The 20,763-nt window shown below is 67.4% G+C and overlaps 3 protein-coding genes across 3 annotated transcripts; 2 read left to right on the forward strand and 1 right to left on the reverse strand.

Annotated features, from left to right (window-relative positions):
* Positions 1 to 9,613: 9,613 nt before the first annotated feature.
* EMIHUDRAFT_67478 (hypothetical protein) lies at positions 9,614 to 10,489 on the forward strand (the record flags this gene model as incomplete). The annotated part of the gene is made up of 1 exon (XM_005763438.1): positions 9,614 to 10,489. A coding segment is annotated over one exon (876 nt), but the record flags the coding sequence as incomplete, so codon positions are not given.
* A 103-nt stretch (positions 10,490 to 10,592) lies between these two features.
* EMIHUDRAFT_357894 (hypothetical protein) lies at positions 10,593 to 11,050 on the forward strand (the record flags this gene model as incomplete). Its single annotated transcript, XM_005763439.1, has 1 exon — positions 10,593 to 11,050. Exon 1 carries the CDS (start codon positions 10,637 to 10,639, stop codon positions 11,048 to 11,050), a length of 414 nt encoding a protein of 137 aa, XP_005763496.1. The 5' UTR covers positions 10,593 to 10,636.
* Positions 11,051 to 19,403: 8,353 nt separating this feature from the next.
* EMIHUDRAFT_67506 (hypothetical protein) lies at positions 19,404 to 19,601 on the reverse strand (the record flags this gene model as incomplete). The annotated part of the gene is made up of 1 exon (XM_005763440.1): positions 19,404 to 19,601. One exon carries the CDS (start codon positions 19,599 to 19,601, stop codon positions 19,404 to 19,406), a length of 198 nt encoding a protein of 65 aa, XP_005763497.1.
* Between the last annotated feature and the right edge of the window lie 1,162 nt (positions 19,602 to 20,763).

The raw sequence follows: 20,763 nt of genomic DNA on the forward strand, positions 1-20,763 counted from the left end.
AAAATAAGGGCGTTTTCTAACACTAAGTCGAGCAGCGCCCGCTCGGTGTTGCCGAAGGCGACAAAAGCCCCCTCGCTGACGTCGAGGAGCTCGCCCATGCGCGCCAACCGCTCGGCCTCCCGGACCTCGTCCCGCGCCGCCCGCTCGGCCTCCCGGACCTCGCCCAGCGCGCCCCGCTCCGCCTCCTGGAGGAGAGCGAGGGCGTCGTCCGCCCGGCGGCGCGCCTCCGCCCGTGGCGAGGCGGCGTCGGAGATTTGCGCGAGGCGGTAGTCGGCGTCGTAGGCGGCGATGGCGCCCCTGAGGGAGACGATGGCTCGGCGCGCCGCTTCGGCGGGCAGCAGAGCGAACGAGCGCGGGCCCTCGGCACCCAGCGTCAGCACCGCCAGCGCCTCGGACGTCTTGTCGTCGAGGGCCGCGACGATCCGCCTCCGCCGCCTCGCCTCCACCTGCCCGGTGCGAGAGGCGGCCCGAGCCTGCGCCCGCGCCTGTCGGAGCGCCTCTTGCGCGCGCTCTGCGCGGCGCCGCTGGCTCGCCGCCCGCCACACGGAGAGACGGCGCCGGAGGCACGCGCGAGCCGCGAGAGAGCGAGCCGCCTGCTCGCCCGCGAGCCGCCGGGCCTCGGCCTCGGCGGCGGCGCGGCGCTGCGCGAGCCCCTCGAGGACGTCGGTCGGCTGCGCTTCCCGCCAGCCGACGAAGCCGCCGCCCACGACCCTGCAGCCCCGCGCCGCGGCCGTGGCGTAGTCTGCCGCCTTGAGCCATCCGCGCTCTGGCGGGAGCGGCGAGGTGGGCTGCGGTGGCGGGGGCGGCGCGGTGGGCGACGGCGACGGGAGCGAGGCGGGAGGCGGCGAGGGCAGCGCGGGAGGCAGCGGCGGGGAGAGCCGAGCCGATTGTGGCGGCGGCGAGGGCGAGTGCGGCGAGGGCTTCTGCGGCCTCGCTGGCAGCGACTCGGCCGCCTCGTCACGCGGCACCCGTGCCTGGGCAGACAGGTCTGAGCTGCGTGCCCGTGCTCCCGAGTCCTCCTCCTGCTGGCTCACCCTGGTCGCGGGGGATTTTGACATAGGGTGCGCCCGCAGGGTCGGCGGCGGCGACGGCGAGCCGGGTAGAAGCAGCTGCTGCGGCGGAGCGGCGGGGGTCGGCTGCGGTGGCAGCTCCCATTGCCCACGACGCTCGAGCTCGGCTCGCAGCTCCGGCTCCCTCGCGAGCTTGCGCTCCTGGCCCGGCACGAGCGGCTCGCCCCCGCTGCGCCGCGCCGCGATTGCGTCGATCTCGGTGAGCAGGCGTCGCAGTCGCTCTGTATCCAGCTCCTGCGTCGGCTTGCAGAACGCCTGCCCGGTGCGGTACTCCTCCTCGAGCGGCTTTACCTCCTCGAGCGGCGTCGGTGGAGACGTCGGCAGCTGCGCCGCGCCCTCAGGCGGCAGCCAGCGCCCGCCCGCCCGCCCGCTCCGCCCCCATGGCGCCGCCGGCCACTGCTGCGGCCAGCTCGCGTCGCGCACGCTCGCGACGTATTCGCGGCCGGCGGCATTGCGGCGTACGACCAGCCTCGGCGGCTTCACGCCTTTGCCTCGGCGGGTCGGCGCGGTCAGGTCGGCCTCTCCGTTCGCCTGGAAGCGCGCCTTCCGCTCGCGCCGCCCAGTGGCCTCCGACTCGTAAGTCGCCTCCCACTGCAGGACGCGCGCCTCGCTATCGGGGAGCGTCTCCTTGGGCCACGAGCTCCGCAGTTGCGCGCGGACGCCCCCGGCGAAGGCCATGGCGTCGCGTGTCGGCGGGCCGAAGTAGCGCTCGTCCTCCTTGGCGAAGGCCTCCGCGCTGCCAGGCATCTCTCCGGCGAGGGCGTCGGCCAGCTGCACGGCGCCGTCCTCCGCAGGCACGCCGCAGCGGAGCTGCCAGTGGTCGTCGAGCGCGGAGGCCTGCGCCTCGTGCTGAAGGAGGCAGGCGCGGAGGGCAGTGTTGGCGGAGGCGACGCCTTCGGCCGCGACCTCGAAGGGACCGTCCCCATCCTCGTCGGAGGAGAACCGTCTCCCGTGAGCTGGTCCCGTTGGCGGCGGGTAGGCCGGCACCTGGGTGGTGGGCTCGGGCGGCGAGGGCGGGGTCGACGGCGGTGGCCGGAATTCGCCTGCTCTCGGTCGTGGAAGCGAGCGGCCTCCGGGTGGTTCCTTTACACCCCCATACGCACTGCCGCCTGTTTCGGAAAAACGCACCCCGCTCGGCTGAACACGCCCCACAGACAGGGACAGGGGACGCGGCTCCCCTTGCGCCGATTGCGGTGGCGGCGGCGGTGGCGGCGGCAGCGGCGGCGGCGGCGGCGGCGGTGGCGGCGGCGGCAGCGGCACCGAGTACCGGCGGCTGATGCCGCCGCCGGTGCTGGGCTCCTGGCGGCGCATGACCCTGTTCCCCGAACGGAACTCATCCGGGCCCGATTTGCGCCTGGCGCCCGAGAGCTCCCACCCCCCCTCCGCCGTCGCGCGCTTCTCGAGGACGACCCGCAGCGTGCCAGTCTTGATGACGCGCCAGAACTCCAGGTTCTCGAAGGGTTCAGTCACGCCCGCTTTGTAGAGATGCGTCGCCGCCGCGCACAGCGCCCCGTCGAGGGCCTTGAACGTCTTCTCGAACCTGGGGTAGGTCGCGCCGGACGGCCCCCCGGCGCGCCCTACCCGTCGGCCTCCCTCGTCCGTCGCGTATCTGGCGAGCCGAGGGCCTCGCGGCAGGTCGCGCTCCATGTCTTCCACCGCGCTGCTGAGGCGTTCGAGCAGCGGCAGCGACGGCGGCGCCGCTGGCAGCTGGGCGACCCGCCGGGCGTACCTCCCCTCGCCGAGGAACTCGTCTCGGAAAGCGGTCGTGGCATACGCGTAGTCGAACTCCGCCTCGACGCGGTGGACAAGGAGGCGCAGCACCCGGCTCGCGTGGACCGCCACGTAGCGTTCGGGGATGCGGAGGAGGCCCTCGGGGTAGTAGGCAAACGCGCCGCCGCTCGGCCGCCAGTGCCGCCCGATGTGCGCGTCGAGCGCGCGAGCCACCAAGTGCGCGCGCCCGACGTGGGCCACCCTCGCGCGCGCCCATGCCTCGTCGTGCCCCTGCAGCGCCACCGTCTTCTTGGCGATGCGCTCACGCTGCGCGCGCCACGCCTCCTCCTCGCGCGCCCGTTTGCGCTGCCGCTCGGCTTCCTCCTCGGCCGCGAGTTCCTGCCATCTCGTCGCGTTGCACTCGACCTCGCCCTTCCTTCTCGGAATGCGGTAGAGGAGGGGCTCGCCACTCGCCCCGACGCGAGCGGTACCGCCGGCCGCGCCGCCATTCGCGCCGCCCGCAAAGGAAGCAGCGCAGCCGCCAGCAGCGCCGCACGCGACGCCCGCAAAGGAAGCAGCGCAGCCGCCAGCAGCGCCACACGCGACATAGCCCCCAGCGTAGCTCGCGGCAGCGTAGCAGGAATGAAGGGTGGAGTCGTCCCGGATGCTCTTAGAGAGGCTGATACCGGTACGACAAGGACAGCGACAGAATGGCGTTGCGTCACAGGAGGAGCAGTGGCGGCAGCAGAGGGCAGAGACGGCAGAGGCAGGGGCGGCGGCTGCGGAGGTGGAGGGGGCGGAGGAGGTCGAGGCAAAGGCGGAGGCACAGGTGGGCTGCTGCTCAGGCTGCTGCTCAGGCTGCTGCTCGGGCTGCTGCTCGGGCTGCTGCTCGGGCTGCTGCTCGGGCTGCTGCTCGGGCTGCTGCTCGGGCTGCTGCTCGGGCTGCTGCGAGGGCTGCTGCGAGGGCTGCTGCGAGGGCTGCTGCTCGGGCTGCTGCTCGGGCTGCTGCTCGGGCTGCTGCTCGGGCTGCTGCTCGGGCTGCTGCTCGGGCTGCTGCTCGGGCTGCTGCTCGGGCTGCTGCGAGGCGAGCCTTGTGCCTGGAGGTCGGGCCGTGGCAGCAGCAGGAGGCTCGAGGACCAGGCTGTCGCGTCGCGGCGGCCGGCCGGGAGAGCTCTGTTGGGGTTGGCGCTGGTCTAGGGCACCAGAGCGTCGTCCATCAGAGCGTAGCCCACCGGCCGGCAGCGCGTGTACCGAGCTGAAGTCCGTGCGACTGGTGCCTTCGGCAGCGGCCGCGGGCGGCTGCAGCCGCTGAGGATCTCCAGGTCGGCTCCCACGGTGGCAGCCGCCAAGGGCAGCCACCATCGTGGGGACGCGCGAAACTTGCTGTGGGAAGAAGGCGTGTTTTAGAACTGATCACTTTGCGCAGCAACCGTCGGCCGCCGCTTTTTAGCTGGACGGCAGTACGCTGCGCCGTCGCTCTGTCGTGCACGCTCTCGTGCCTCGTTGTTGTGACACGGGAGTAGAGTCGAGAGGTAGCCCTCGACGAGACGACCGGCGCTGCGATGCCAGACCTCGCCGCCGCCGAGCTCAGCATTCCGGCCGAGCAGCACCCCGATCCCGCAAAGCCACTGGTGATACCCGTCGACTCAGCAGTGGTAGGCTCTACCCGGCGCTTCATTCCGTGGTCTGCGGTGGGCAATCCGGCCTTCCTCAATCTGCCCCCTCCTCCTCCAGGGATGCAACCGTCGTGGGTCCAGATTCCGCAGTGGGTCGCCATCAGTGCACTTCTCCCGTTCTGTGAGCCCGAGCCCGCTGTGGCCACCTACGTTGACAGACTCAGCTTCTTGCGGCTGGCCGTATTGGCCGCGGCTTGGCGCCGCATCCTCGGTGCCTTGTCCGACCTCGGCGTGTTCGGCACGGTGCACGTGGATGAGGATACGTTCCGTACGGTGTGCGTCCAGGCTCTGCACTCCCGTTAAATCCCGGTGCCCGAGCTCCTTCTGCAGTGGGGCGACTTGGGGTACTCTGAGGCGATCGTACCCTTGGGACCAGTGCCATCTGCAGAGGCAAAGACCGTCGACTTCTTGCAGTACGCGAGAACGCGACAGTCGGGGCTCTCTGCGACCCTACGGCCGACATCCCACTCGCAGCCCTGTCTGACATGACCCGCTGCTTGGGGCCCGTCTTCACTGCGGCAGCGCGCGTCGATCCCATGGGGAGCGCCGTCGTGGGGGCTGCATCCCTCGCCGCCGCCGCCGGTCACATCACTCCGCGAGCGGGCGATGGGCATCCCGCCCTGCTCGCTGGGGTCGCCTCGTGAGTACACCGAGTCCTAGCAGCGCTGCCTTTCTCCGGGCCGTGGATTCCGCATCTCTACCGGTGGACTCCGCATCTACCGGTGTCGCGGGCCCAAAGCTGCCGCGCAAGAACAGCTGTGCCCGAGGGAAGAGGAGCCAGGAGGCTGCCGCGAGCGCCGCCACGGTGGCGAAGAGGAGCAGCAAGGGCCACCCTCCCGCCTCCGCTCCTGGGCAGGAGGGATGCGGAGGTGGGCTCTCCGGACAGGGAGCCGACGGAGGCGGACAGCTCAACAGCGCGGTGAGGTCGGTGATCACCGGAAGAGCGGACAGCTGCGGCGGAGGCGAGGCTGACAGCAGCGGAGGCGGCAGCGGAGGCGGTAGCGGAGGAGGCACAGGCGGCGGCTTCCCGCAGCAAGAGATGAAAACGCCAGTGATGGTCGGGCAGCAATCGCCGGTGAGGCCCAGGGCGAAGCAATCGGCGTGAGAGGCGCACTTCTTGGCGAGGTCCACGGCCGGTGCGGCGGTGGCGGCAGCGGCGGAGCCGGCGGTGGCGGCGGAGGCGGTGGCGGCAGCTAGCTCACTTGCCCCGGCCGTCATGAATAAAGAAATCGCGGGCGGCTAGCGCATCAAACCCCTCTCAATACAGGTAGTGGGGAAGGCAGCCTCGACTGCCATACAGACATGGATGCGAAACAACGACAAGACCAAGGCACGGGCAGAGGAACGAGAGAAGAATATACTCAGCATGAATAAGACTACACCCGCTCGAGTTTCCCGGCCTGCCTGAGGATCAACTCTTTTCAGAACTACTCTGCGGAGGTTGAGACTCGCGCCGAGTATGTGGGCGGGACCACCGTGGCGGGCGACCGAGTAGCCGAGCAGCGATGCTCGCGAGCCCTCCGCGCCTCCTCCCCGTTTCCGTGGTTTTATGCTTGCACGGCCGCGATCGTTTCGCCTTTCGGCTCGCGTACAGTACTGTGGACTCTTGTCGTTTTCTAAATAAAATGAGCTGCGGGTGCCCCTCCCCGACCAAAGAGCCAGAACCCAGGCAAATTGTGAGTGCCACGATGCACGGCCGTGGTTCGCCTGGAGGACGCGCAGGATCCCCGAGCTGCTCTGACGCGGCCGTGCTAGCGGCTGAGCGAGGCGAGGAGAAGGCGGTGCTGGAATGGCTCGACGGCGGCGGGCGGGCCGACGCAACGTGCGAGAGAGGCGGCGTGAGCGGCATCACGCTGCTGATGATCGCCGCCAGCAACGGCCACGAGCAGGTGGTCGAGCTGCTGCTGCAGCGCGGGGCGAAGGTCAACCTGCGGGACAGCGTCGGTGGCACCGCGCTGATGCGGGCCGCCAGCTATGGCCACGAGCGGGTGGTCGACTTGCTGATACGGCGCGGCGCTGAGGTCAACTTGCAGAGCAGCAACGGCGTCACCGCGCTGATGCTCGCCGCCAACGGCCACGAGCGGGTGATCGAGTTGCTGCTGCGGCACGGCGCTGAAGTCAACCTGCAGAGCAGCAAAGGCTTCACCGCGCTGATGCACGCCACCCTCTTCAACCAGCCCGCCGTCATGCGGCGCTTGCTGCGGGCGGGCGCAGACACGGCGGCGCGCGCTGAGAACGGCAGATCAGCGCTGCAGTGGGCCAAGGAAAAGGGCCACGCCGAGTGCGTCAAGGTCTTGGCTGAGGCGGCGGCGGAGGGCCGGGCAGGGGCGGGCGGCGCTTCGTCGGGCGCGGCAGCGGCAGCGGTGGATGCGCCGCTGCTCGGCCAGCGAGTCGTGCTCGGCGGGCTCTCTTCCCGCCCCGAGCTGAACGGGCAGCGGGGCGTGGCTCGGAGCTTCGAGGGCGGGCGGTACGCTGTGGCACTCGAGGGCGGCGGCGAGAGCGTGCGGGTGCGGCCGGGCAATCTGTCGTCGGCGGCGGCGGAGCGGGCGTCGAGCGGTGCCGCGGCAGCCCCCGATGCGGTCAGCGCAGCAGCGGAGCGCGGCGAGGAGGAGGCGGTGCTGGCGTGGCTCGACAGTGGCGGGCGGGCCGACGCGACGTACGAGAGAGGCGGCGTGAGCGGCATCACGCTGCTGATGGGCGCCGCCATCCACGGCCACGAGCGGGTGGTCGAGCTGCTGCTTCTGCGAGGCGCGGAGATCAACCTGCAGAGCAGCGACGGCGGCACCGCGCTGACGCTAGCCGCCGACTACGGCCACGAGCGGGTGGTCGAGCTGCTGATACGGCGCGGCGCGGAGGTCAACCTGCAGAGGAGCGACGGCTACACCGCGCTGATGCGCGCCGCCGTCTTCAACCGCTCCGCCGTCGTGCGGCGCTTGCTGCGGGCGGGCGCAGACACCGCGGCGCGCAGTGCGAACGGCAAGACGGCGCTGCAGGTGGCCAAGGAGGAGGGCCACGCCGAGTGCGTCGAGGCGTTCCGGCAGCACGTCAAGGAGTCGGTCGTGGCGGGACAGCCCGCGGCGACGGCAGCCGGCGGCGCAGGCGCAGGCGGCGCTTCCTCCGGCGGCGTTTCCTCGGCTGGATCGAGAGTCGCGAAGACGCCATCTCCAGCGGTGGCGGCGGGGCGGGCGCCGAGCGGTGTCGTGGCAGCCCCCGATGCGGTCGTGGCAGCGGCTGAGCGTGGCGAGGAGGAGGCGGTGCTGGAGTGGCTCGACAGCGGCGGGCGGGCCGACGCGACGTACAAGAGAGGCGGCGCGAGCGGCCTCACGCTGCTGATGGGCGCCGCCTTGTACGGCCACGAGCGGGTGGTCGAGTTGCTGCAGCAGCGCGGGGCGAAGGTCAACCTACAGAGCAGCAACGGCGGCACCGCGCTGACGCTAGCCGCCGGCCGAGGCCACGAGCGGGTGGTCGAGCTGCTGCTTCTGCGAGGCGCGGAGATCAACCTGCAGAGCAGCGTCGGTGGCACCGCGCTGATGCGGGCCGCCGGCGGTGGCCACGAGCGGGTGGTCGAGCTGCTGATTCGGCGCGGCGCTGAGGTCAACTTGCAGAGCAGCAACGGCGTCACCGCGCTGATGGTCGCCGCCAACGGCCACGAGCGGGTGGTCGAGTTGCTGCTGCGGCACGGCGCTGAAGTCAACCTGCAGAGCAGCAAAGGCTTCACCGCGCTGATGTGGGCCGCCCAGGAAGGCCACGAGCGGGTGGCCGAGTTGCTGCTGCGGCACGGCGCTGAAGTCAACCTGCAGAGCAGACACGGCGGCGCGCGCTGAGAACGGCAGATCAGCGCTGCAGTGGGCCAAGGAAAAGGGCCACGCCGAGTGCGTCAAGGTCTTGGCTGAGGCGGCGGCGGAGGGCCGGGCAGGGGCGGGCGGCGATTCCTCGGGCGCGGCAGCGGCAGCGGTGGATGCGCCGCTGCTCGGCCAGCGAGTCGTGCTCGGCGGGCTCTCTTCCCGCCCCGAGCTGAACGGGCAGCGGGGCGTGGCTCGGAGCTTCGAGGGCGGGCGGTACGCGGTGGCGCTCGAGGGCGGCGGCGAGAGCGTGCGGGTGCGGCCGGGCAATCTGTCGTCGGCGGCGGCGGAGCGGGCGTCGAGCGGTGGCGTGAGAGTCTCCGATGAGGTCGTGGCAGCGGCTGAGCGAGGCGAGAAGAAGGCGGTGCTGGCGTGGCTCGAGGGCGGCGGGCGAGTCAACGCGACGTACGAGAGAGGCAAGAGGAGCGGCATCACGCTGCTGATGGGTGCCGCCTTCTACGGCCACGAGCAGGTGGTGGAGATGTTGCTGCGGGGCGGGGCAGAGGTCAACCTGCAGGATAGCCGCGGCGAGACCGCGCTGATGTGCGCCGCCGTCAAAGGCCACGCGCGGGTGGTCGACTTGCTGATACGGCGCGGCACTGAGCTCAACCTGCAGAGCAGCAATGGCTTCACCGCGCTGATGGACGCCGCCTACTGGAACCGCCCCGCCGTCGTGCTCCGCTTGCTGCGGGCGGGCGCAGATGCTGGGGCGCGCACCACGAGCGGCAAGACGGCGCTGCAGCTGGCCAAGGAGAATGGCCACGCCAAGTGCGAGCGCGCCCTCGAGACAGCGGTCGCAGAATCAGCCGAACAGGCCGCGGCGGCCGCACGCGAGGCGGCTGCGGCTGCGGAGGCGGCAGAGGCGCGCGATGCTGCCGAGGCGGCGCTGCGCGAGGCGGTTGAGGCGTGCGAGCGAGGCGACGCCGATCTCGAGGCGCTCAAGGCGGCAATCAACGCGAACACCGCCCAGGTTGCCGACGGCTCGGAGGCGTTGCGGGCGGCGCGGCGGCTGCGCGACGAGCTGGCGGAGCGAAAGGTTCGCGAGGCCAGGGCGCTGAAGCGGCAGCGGCAGAAGGAGGAGAAGGCGGCGGCGGCGGCAGCGTGGGCGGCGGAGCGGGCGGCGGAGCAGGCGGCGGAGCAGGCGGAGGAGGCGCGGGCCGCAGAGCAGGCGCGAGTGGCGGAGGAAGCGGATCGGGTGGTAGCAGAGGCTGCGGCGGCGCGGGCGGCGGAGGAGGCGGAGGCGGCGTCGCGCGCAAGGGAGGAGGCAGAGGCGAGGGTGAGGGAGGAGGCGGCAAGGGAGAGGGAGGAGGCGAGGATGAGGGCGCAGGCGGAGGCGGAGGCGGCGGCTGTAGAGGCGGCAGTGGCGGCCGTGGCGGCGGCGGAGGCTCAAGAGGCGGCGGCAGCGGAGGCGGCGGCAGCGGCGGCGGCGGCGAGTGTCGCCGCCCTCGCCGCCGCCGCCGCGCCGCCCGCCGCTGTCCCTCTCGACGAGCTCATCGCGGCGACCGACGGTTTTGCCGAGGCGCGCACGGTGGGCGAGGGAGGCTTTGGGCGCGTCTACCGCTGCGACACGTTGCCTTCGCTGCCGCGCGTCGCTTGCGGGTTCGCCGTCAAGACGGCGCTGGTCGGTGTCGGCGCCCAAGGCCTCGCCGAGCTGCAGAGCGAGGTGCGCACGCTCAGCACGGCGTGCCACCCGTCCCTGCTTCCTCTCATCGGCGTCTGTTTGGCGCCGGCGAGAGCGTGCCTCGTCTACCCCCTCTGCCGCGGCGGCAGCCTCGAGGACCGCCTCTACCGCGCTCCAGCCGCACTGCAGCGGCTCCGCATGCTCGGCTTCGAGACGCCGCCTCCGCCGCTCTCCGCCGCCGCACGGCTCCGCGTGCTGCGCGACGCCGCGAGCGCGCTGCACTACTTGCACACGCTCTCGCCCATGATCTTACACCGCGACGTCTCGGCGGGCAACATCTTGCTCGACGAGCGCGGCAACGGCTACCTCGCCGACGTGGGCCTCGCGCGCGCGGCAGAGGCGACGGCCGGCGGCAACCAGCAGGTGTCGCACCTGTCGACGCAGCGCCTCTTCGGCAAGCTAGGGTACATGGACCCGATCATTTCACAGAGCGGGCAGGCTTCGCAGCTGACCGACGGCTACGCGCTCGGCATCACGCTGCTCGTCTCCCTGACCGGCCGCGGCGCCGTCGGCCTCCTCGACGAGTGCGACGATGCGCTGGAGGAGCCCGACACGGCGGAGAGCATCGCGGCGGCCGACGCGGGCTGGTCGGCGGCGCAGGCCGAGGAGCTGACGCGGCTGGTGGTCGGGCTGGCTCTCGTGAAGAAGAAGAAGCGGATGCCGCTCGCGGAGGCGCTGCCGCGCCTGGAGGCGCTCGTCGAAGCGGCGGGAGAGGTGGAGGAGACGGCTGGGGCCGAGGAGCGCCAGTGTGACCTCTGCTACGACGCGCCGCGCTCGGTCCGCTTCGCGTGCGGCCACGCGCTGTACTGCGAGGCGTGTGCGCCGCGCGTGCTGGAGCGCGACAGCAACTGCCCGGCTTGCCGCCAGCCGGCGTTGCCCATCGCCGCAACTGGGCGGCTGGTGGCAGCGCAGACGACGTTTGTTCAACAGCCGCCCTCGCGCACCGTGCCCCAGGCTCAGCCTGCAGGCGCCACGGCGGCGGTCGGTAGGCGAGGGGGGCGAGGGGGGCGAGGGGGGCGTGGACGTGGCGGGCGGGGCGGGCGGGGCGCAGGGCGCGGCGGCTCTGCTTAGTGCTCTTACACTTCATGACACACTCGCAGCTCGGCGACCCGCACGCTCAGCGCAGGGGGCGAGCTTTAGAACTTAGAAGCCCCCCGGTGCTCCCGTCCGTCTCCCGACTCCCGTAGATGAGATTCGTGCTTTGCGAGTTGCGACGTTGTCACGTCGAAACGTGTAGAAACAAGGATACAGCAAATAGCGCGGACCGCCGCACACGACCGCAGACCCGCGAGCGCGCCAGTCAGATGCCAGACCCAGAGAGCGCCGGCCGGCGTGCGGCGTGGCATTTGCCTTTTGGTTTTGCGCTGGCCGCTGGCAGCGCCGCGCTGTGGCAAGTGGCATGCGAATGTGCGAGCTGTGGGGGCGGCAATAAGCAAGTTCCAACTACCTACCGTGCGTGTCCTCTAGCTCTACCCTGGAGATAAAGCCTTCAGTCTGTCGGTATTCGACACATGTGGCTTGCCGGGCACATGGTCGGGTACACGAAGCACCTATTCGCAGGCGTGCGCGGAGGTGAGGAGACGATGACCATCGGCCCCTGTGTCGCGAGGTCCTGAGGAACTCACGACGGCCGAGTCGGCTCGTTCGCGCGCGGCGCGAGGTGGTTGCGCGCGAGGCCCCCGCGGACCGCGGTGGAGAAGCGCAACTGCCCGCTCGCGTTGAGCGTGTCGTGTATATGCTGCGGCCACACAAAGTGCGCCCAAGTGTTGCCGATGCCGAGCTCGCCATTGCGCCTCTCGTACTCGCTCCATCGCTGGTCGATCAAGCTCCACGTGGCGAGCGTCGCTGGCCGAGCAGCCATCCACCAGTCCATGACAAAGTACCGCTCGTTGACCGAGTCGTTTCTCGGCCGCCGATTGTAAGCGTAGTTGTCGACGACGCAGTCGCCCAGCAGTGTCGAGCGGTTCATGTTTCGAGCCTCGCGGCGCTGGTTGGCAGGCGTCAGGCACGCCCGGTGCCGTTTCGACCCGGGCCGGAGCGAGCAGCACCGCTTCTGCAGCGTGATTGCGTGGCGAGGCAAAGAAGAGAGGCACGCGGGCTCCTACTCCCGGCGGTCGCCGAGATGAACCGAGTAGCCGTGCAAGTCGAGCGTATCGCGAGTCACGCGGCGCTCCTTAATCACAAGGTCGGAGCGGAGCATGACCGCTACCGCGTACGGAGCGCCGCGCTCCACCTCGTGCGCTAGGACCATGCGCGCCGCCCGCCCGATCGAGCGCGCCTGTGAGCGCGTCTTTTGCCTCACCTCCAGCTCCTCGTGCGTGCTCCCTCGCAGGGCCGGCCCATACAGCGCCGCCATCCACCCGGCAGCCTCTGGGTTCCACGAGTGGATGAACACGTCGACGCCTATGAAACGGATCCTTGGTCGTGAAATGATTCACCGAACGCCCGGTGAAAGAGCTTACCGCCGCCTGAACGAGCGTTCGCACACACGACGTGCTTCATGTGCGAGCCCGCTGCACGCTGCATCACCAGCAGCGAGGCGCCCCGACTGGCGGACGGGCTCGCCTACGAAGGAGATGGCAATGCGACTGTTACGAACCAACGGAAAGCTGTGCTCTGTCAGTCTCGCATTGTAAACGGGGAAGGGCTGTGCAAGTGCTGCGTCAGAGGGCTGTGTCAGCAGGCTTGCTCGCATGAGGTCCGCCGATGAGTCCGGCGAGGACGAGCGCGTATTTGGCTGGCGTCGCGTTGAGTGCGGCGGAGGGGCAGGCCAGCCGCCAGGGCGCGCCGCCCGTAGGCAAGCGCTCGGCGGGCTGCCCATGGTGGCGCACATCCCGGTTGGAGCTATTGTGCTGCATGAAAGCTGTCGGCCGGGATTGGGCAGAGTTGAGGTCAGAAGCCTGTGACGCCGTCGGATACGCGGTCGATCTGCCCCTCTGCAGCGCGTGGTACCGCAGCGCAAGGCTCGAGCCTTGCGCTGTGGCGGGCATGTGGGTGGTGTTGAAGTTCGATGGACGCACGTATCAACAGTTCCGGCTGCGATGGCCAACCTCAGTGGATGCGAACCGGAGGAGTGGGAGCGGCACCCGTCAGGCGGGTATGGCTTCGTCGGCGTGTATCACATCAGAGAACTCCGCGCGTGGTACTATGAGGTGCCGAAATCTGGGTCGACCACGATGGGAGCAATCTTTGGCGTGCAGGTAACGAGCAGCAGCAGCGTGTGTGTGTGTGTGTGTGTGTGTGTGTGTGTGTGTGTGTGTGTGTGTGTGTGTGTGTGTGCCTGTGTGTGTGTGTGTGTGTGTGTGTGTGTGTGTGTGTGTGTGTGTGTGTGTGTGTGTGTGCAGCTCCAGCAAAGCACTCACCTAGCTACGTGCCGTTATTTCCTCCTGCGTCCCTCGATAGGGTGGCCGGCTGACTCGCGGCACGCCTGCGCCGGGCGATGTCGGCTTCGCGCTGGTCCGGCAGCCTGCATGCCGCGCCGTCAGCGGCTTCCAGACAGCCTATGGCCGCGCCCACTATCGGACCAACCGGACCGGGTCCGCGTGTCCTTACAGCCGATTCCCCTATCTTTTGCGGCGGGAGAGCACCTCGGAGGCGCTCTCGAATGTAGAACTTAGTCTTGCCTGCCACCAAGCGAGCGAAGGAAGGAGCGAGGTTATTACGGGGATTGTCATCCCTCAGGCGCTCCGCTTCAGGATCGCGCTGCAGACCCTCCGCCGCCATGGCTCGCGTCTCGCCTCGGCCAGCTCTCTCCGCGCGACTGCGTCCACTCGCGAACCGGGCGCGCACCCGGGGGAAGTCCCTACATAGGCCGCGTGCGGCTTCGCCTACCACCACATGCTCTCTCAGTCGCTCTTCTTGACAAACGCCTTCCGCTCGGCGTCCAAGCTCGTGCCCGGTCTGCCAAGGCCGGGAATAGCCGGGACACGGCAGCCGGGATGCGCCCGGGTTGCCACCGAGATGTGCTTAGATCTCTCCGCACACCCCACGTGCGCCCTCCCTGTGGAGTAGGCCGACAGTCGGCTTACGGCTCGAGACAATCGACGATGACTTGCGTCGCTTCTGCGCCTCGCGCAACGCGTCCGGCTACTGCGAGTCGCGGTTGCGCCGGTTTGGAGGTCGGGTGCCACAGGCACACAGGGTGGGCAGCAGCCTCGTTCGGCAGCGGGCGGGGACTCAGACGTGCACCCTCACCGAGCCGTCCCTGCAGAGGACGGTGGAGGAGGTGTACCGCGCAGACTATGAGTGCTTGGGGGCGGTGTACCGAGGTGTGGTGGTTTCCGAAAAGTAGAAAGGCGAAAATAAGAAATGACTCACGTGCCATCATCGGCGGCTTGCGCCGTAGGCCCGTAGCGAGACGCCGTCAGGGTAATATACTATTATCTCTACCAAAGCCCGGACGTGCCTCCACCGGCACGCCCGCTCTTCCGACAGGGTTATGGAAGGGTCGACGCACCCCCCTGGACTGGGCGGAGACAGAGGCAGGAGCACGCTCTTGGTCTCTGTCTGTCCGCCCCGCCGCCGCCCCCACTCGCCCTGACTGCACAGGATAGCATGCCCCGACGACGAACGGCGACACAAAGCGGGGGACACAAAGCTGTTCGGTCTCATCGTGTCAGGTTCAGGGGAAGATATCAGTATCCAGATTCGTTGCCTCCGCGCCTCTGACTAAATTTGCACTTATGTGATTTGTCTGTGTGGTGATGCCTTTGATTCCCTGAGAACGCACACATCACCTCGTATGAATAGGGGCGGACTACCAGAACAAACGAGCACGCCCCTTGTGCACCTCTCTCTCCTCTCTCCGATACGACATGCTGGAGGCAGGCGGACTACCAGAACGAGCACGCCCCTTGCACCTCCCTTCTCCTCTCTCCGATACGTGGAGGCAACTATTGGGCCGCCCAGCGGCTACAAACCTCCGACGGCCAGGCCGCGCGCATCTCACGGCGCGCGCAATCCGACGCAATTGAGGTGATCCCAAGATTCATTGCACGCGCAAGGCTGCTGCGCGCGCCAGCCAGTGCGCAAGATCTGAGCCGGTGGGCACGTACCGAGCCTCACCTTGCGGCTAGCGCACGGTGGCCCCGCCAGTATCACGTCAAGACTTCCGCCGCGGAGATTGAGAACCGTGGTTGGAACAACGCCAGAGTCCCTGTTGCTCTTGACGCCGTGCATTCGCGCATCTTGAGCCGTGCTGTTGTTTGGCGTGGATGTGAGCCACTTGGTATTAGCGGCCATGTAGGCTTCTCCGACATAAACAAACGTGCCGCTGCCCACAACGGCGGAATGGAAGCACGCCGTATAAGACTCGTACCTTCTCTCCTTGCCATTCCAAAAGGTTTTGAAGTGCTGTCCGTGATTGTGAGTGGTCTCCACCCCTTCCTCGATCATCTCTTGGAACATCCCTCGGTCAAAAGCGTTGGCCCGGTGCACTTCCACCCAGCCACCTCCGCCCCCGGGCCCACCGTCAGCCAGGGGGACCCCCGACCTAACCCAGCGATCGAGCTCGTCGTGATTCTCCAGTCGTGTTGCCGGCAGGCCGCGGAAGTCAGGCAGTCCTTGTGCGCGGCGGTACTCGGCACTCATGCCAATCATCAGGTCCTTGGCAACGGTGACGACCTTCGACGCCTTGTGGTGAGCACGACTCGCCGCTTCCCCGGACGGCGACAGGGGCGCGTGCCAGGCTGCGCAGACACTCTGAGCGCACGGAGGCACTGATGACCGCTCGCTTGGCGCTGGCAGGTCGCACGGCCTGAAGGGGTTGTGCACGGCGCTGAAGAGCCCGTACCACTGCCGGACGCCGTGGTAGAAATAGTTTACACGATGCAGCGGGAACGGAAAAGGGACCTGAGCATCCGAGTACACGGCAGCAAAATAGCGCAGCCACGGACTTGACCGATTGTGCACGTGCACGCCGCGCGAGGCCGCCCAGTAGGCGTTTGCGTTTGAAGAGCTGCAGAGGTCGAAACACCAGCACTGCGGCGCCGGGGCTTCCGTGGAGAGCCCAGCAACGACCAGGTCGAGGTCGCCGCCAGAGACGAGAATGGAAAGGAGAGTGGTTCGACCCCACATTACTGACCGTCGCTCGTGGCGCTGTTCACAGCCTTGTTATTGAGAAGGAAGGGGGAGGGGGGCAAAATATGCGTGCTCGTGGCGCTGTTCACAGCGCTCTCTCGAGGTTCTCGAGGTGGATATGCTTTGGCCGCGTTGGGTAGCGAGCATTGGTGTGGCGCGATCCACGCAGGCGTGGTTTCTGACGGCCGACCGTCAGTGCACGGAGTTGCCCCTTCTCCGACTGCCCCGGCTACTCGAGTAGTTTCCGAGGTCGCGCGGGGCTGACCCCTGCGTCCCCCGGGACCTAGCGCGGGTGGGTTGGAGGGGGCTCGCTGCAAGGGAGGGCGGTGTAAGAAGCCGATCCCCGTAGTCCGCCCCGCCCCTCCCCATCGGGCCGCATAAGCGGCCGCGCCTCGCAGATTCGTTTTCGCGCCTGGGTCAGGCGCGCGGGGCATCCCCCGGGTCGCTCGACCAGCGATCCGAAGAGTGGCCGCTATGCGAAGGAAAGAGCGGGGCCCTCGGGGTACGCCTCCGTCCGACCCCCTCCGAGGGGGGAAGGGAATTGCGGGGTCCCCACGGGCGCCTCTCTTCGGCCCTTCGAGGGGGGGAGGGAAGCAAGGGGGTGGGGGGATCAGGGCGGTGGGGAGGGGTCTCGGTTTCGTGGGTCTTCACAGCCTTGTTATTCAGAAGGAAATACCTCGTATGGCGCACAGACCTGTTATATTGAGAAGAAAAGACGTCTTATGGGGCGCTATGCACTGGTCTACGAGAGTGGCGGTATGCCGTCCTCCCATCCTCTCTTGCTTGTGCCGTGCTCTCTTTCTTTTTGGGTCTATGAGAGGTTGAGGTGCGAGCCCTGCATGGAGGCCCTTTCACATAAACGCACAACCCCGGGCGAAATCGCACAGTGACAGTCAGACACGCAAGACGGGGTCGCAGGGAAGGCGAGCGGCATCACGTGAGTAGAGACCGCTTGCGGAGCGCGGCCAGGCACACCTCGGCCTGCTCCGGATCGGAGGGTTTGGGCTCTCGGCCCCTCCGCGTGTCTACTTCGCGTGCGCGTGCATAGGGACGCCGGAGAGCCAAAGAGTTTTTTTGAAGATGGTGACTGAAAAGGCATCATTCGATTCCGTGCGAGGAAATCTTAGAAGAAGGAGAACGGCATCCAGGAGGAGCGACAGGTCCCCGCCTTTTAGTGTTGCGAGATTTTTAGTGTTGCGGCCGTGAGAGGCGCCGGCCGGGCCTCGCCGAAGCGAAAAAAGAAACGAGAGCGCAAAAAGGAGTGAAGGCACACAACCTAGCACGCAACGACCCTGACCTTGGAGCACTTGGAGTGCAGTCGGTAGCTTCACATCCAGGGCCGGGGAGCTATGAAGCGCACCCAGCCGGCCGGATGCTCGGGGGGACTTGCCCTTTGCACCATATTCTCATATTCTCGAATATCCTTGAGAATACAGATTCATAGCCACAGCGCACTTTCGTATTCGAATTCTCGAGAATATAGACGCCCCGGCCGGCTTTTTCTCAAGAATATACGATCTTCCTTCAGCTCTTGACCTTGGCTGACCTCGAGCGTCTCAAGATATTCTTGAATATTCCCGACGTTAGAAGACTAGAGCTTCTCGAATTCAGCTCTTTTGCCCCTCAACAATATGTTTTGTGGGTCGATACAGTTACAGACGGAATTCTTTCAGTTTTGGACGCTTCGTGTGGGTCGCGTTCCCATCCATCATGCGCCATGGTAGCTGTGTGGCTGAAGCCCTCGAGGTCCACCCCCACTTCGGAGGTGGTCATAGCGACGCCATCAAGCAAATGTGGACGCGAGACAGCGCCAAGCGAGATAATCGTTTGTGCGTACCTGCGAGCTGCGTTGAGGGTTGACAAGAGTGGAATAGAGACAACCACACCATGATCCATGTGTCGGCAACGGCATGTGTGTATGTCTATGTGCACCAACCGGCCAGTCAACGACCAAGCTCGCTTTATGATTAATTTTGTGTGTTATCTCTCTCGAATCACGAGTTGCCGATCTTGACAGATGTGCTCTGAAGAGCATGCATGATTGTGCGGACTGCGGCGGATCGCACACGCCTCGCCGGCCCGCTGTGTATACCCTTCCCCGCTGTCGCTCGTGCCCCCTCTCCCCAGGTCGCTCTCCCGCGCGTCCGCTCCCACCAGGCCGCTACACCAGAGTGCGCGCTTAAGCGCGCAGCCGGCCGCCGGCATGAATCTCTCCCTACTTCTTCTTCTTGCCCTTCTTCTTGCCCTTCTTCTTGTCCGCCTCCGCTCCGGCCGCAGCGGGGGCAGCCACCGAGTCAGCCGCCTCGGTATCCCCCTTTGCCGCCTCCGCCTCCGCCTCCTTAGTTGCCGCCGCAGCCGCCAACTGCGCAGCAGACACCACCGCCTCCACCTCCTTCTCAGCCTCCTCCTTCGCAGCCGCCGCCGCTGCCCGGGCCGCCTCGGCCTCTGCCTCCTCCTCGGCCTCCCTCGTCGCAGCCGCCGCCGCTGCCCGAGCCGCCTCTGCTTCCGCCTCCGCCTCGGCCTCCGCCTGCGCCTTTGCCGCCTGAGCTGCCTCCGCCGCCCTGCGAGCCGCCTCGGCCTCCATCGCAGCCAGGCGCGCAGCCGCCTCCTCGGCCTCCACGGCCGCCGCCCTTGCCGCCTCAGCCGCGGCCGCCGCTCTCGCCGCCTCGGCCTCCTCCTGCGCCTTGCGCGCCGCCGCGGTAATCGCAGCCTGACGCGCCGCCTGCTCAGCCTTCTTCTGCGCCCCCTCCTCCGCAGCCCGTGCCGCCTCCTTGATCTCCTTCTTGGCGGCGGCCGCCGCCCTCGCCGCCTCGACGGCCGCGGCATCTTCTGCCGCCGCCGTCTCCGCGGCCGCCGCGCGGTGGGCGGCCGCCAGCTCCACCGCAACGTCGCGATCGGACGGCTCCTCGCTGTCGACGTACGCTACGTTGTCCGATAAATATTTTGCAGACTCGCTGTCGACCGCCGGCGGCACGTCGTCGTGCGCCTTCCGGGCCGGCCTCTCGTCTCCCCCTTGCGACGCTGGGCAGCAGGAGAAGCAGCAGAGCAGGGCCTGGAGGGCGTCGGCGAGCTGCTGCATGGAGCGACGTGCAGGAATGCTGACCTCACGACGTGTTTCTTTGCGTTACTGAGCGCCGTTCACAGATGTCCACCACCCCCCCACAGTTTGTCCACCCCCCCTCCCCCCCTCACAAAGATTCGCGAACGTACGCTCCGAGCGTTGACTCGTGATCTTGATCCGGTGAATGTGTATGTGTGCATCGCGCAATCTGAACGCGTTCCAGCTATGCGCGATGCAAGAGACAGTCTCGTCGGGACTCAAGCGTGACATGAAGTCTGTTTCGTGTTAGGAAGAGAAGCACTTGCGGTGCACGATGGACGGGCCCGATTCGGCGTACTCCTGCCTCGAGATCCACGACTGCCGGAAGGCGGGAAGCGACGAGAGGATCGAGCCGCCGATCCAGACCGAGTACTTGCGCTCCGGCGGCGCGATGATCTTGACCGTCATCGACGCGGGCGCGAGGGCGGTGATCTCCTTGGACATGCGGTCGGCGAAGCCGGCAAACATGGTCGAGCCGCCCGAGAGGACGACGTTGGCGTAGAGGTCCTTGCGGATGTCGACGTCGCACTTGGCGATCGAGTCGTGAACAATCTCGTGCACACCCGGCGACTCCATCCCAATCTTTACCGGTATGGGAGTTTTTGGCTAATCAAACCCAAGGCCTGCACTAATCAAAAAGTGGTACGGGATACCAGTTGCCTCACGGAAATCAAAGCGAGTCGGAGTGCCTTCTTGGTGGCAAAATCGGCAAAATCGGCAAAATACCGGGTATTTTGCGGGTATACCTGGAAAAACCGGGTATACCCGGGTAATACCCGCACTTTTGCATGGTTTCGCCCCCGGGACCACACCGACAGCCGCTACAACTGCTGAAAACCCCGCATACCACTTTCGCATACCACTATACCATACCACTCCAAAACTAATCAAAATATCGCCAAATACCAGTCTCATACCGGTAAAGATTGCACACTGCTGCGCACATAACGTCTCCACTCCGTGATGCCTCCATGCCGCGGTGCAGAGGTGGATCCAGCTCAATGATGAGGCTACGGCGCGCATAATGAAGAGAGAGGAACACATCGAGTGGCTGAGGAAGCTCTCACTGGGTGGAAAGAGGCTCGGCCGGCCTTGAGGGAGTCGCATGGCGCAGGTTTTGGAGGACACCGTCACCGACGAGCGCGTTGGACTTTTCACTCCGGACAAAGACGGGGACACAGCGGACGGTGCGGGGTGTGTCCCCGTCATAGCGGCGAGGCGCGGGACCGTCTGTGGCGAAGTGGGTCGCGTCCTCCGATTTCCTCAACTCACGGTCCTTCCCCCGTACGGTCTACGGACGGTAGCGTACGGCTTTACGTTAAGTACAGCTGTTGATGACAACACTCAACACTACTTCAGTGGTCCCAGTCGCCGTTGGCAGTGCACGCAGCTTCCAGCGCTTTATATAGGAGTGCACATACAACGGAAACTGTGCGTGCACAAGCCGACCCTAAAGAGTGGACTCGCGGTACGGGCTGACAAGACGGAAAGGCTCCCCCTCCCCGAAGCCCACTTTCAGGAGCGGCCGGCATGGATCCGTGGCGTTCGACCGCTGAAGATGCGCAATGAGGGAGCGATGCCAGAACCGTGCCATTGTTTCGCCCGA

Source organism: Emiliania huxleyi (assembly GCF_000372725.1).
Source record: "Emiliania huxleyi CCMP1516 unplaced genomic scaffold EMIHUscaffold_63, whole genome shotgun sequence".
In the NCBI taxonomy this organism is placed as follows: Eukaryota; Haptophyta; order Isochrysidales; family Noelaerhabdaceae; genus Emiliania; species Emiliania huxleyi.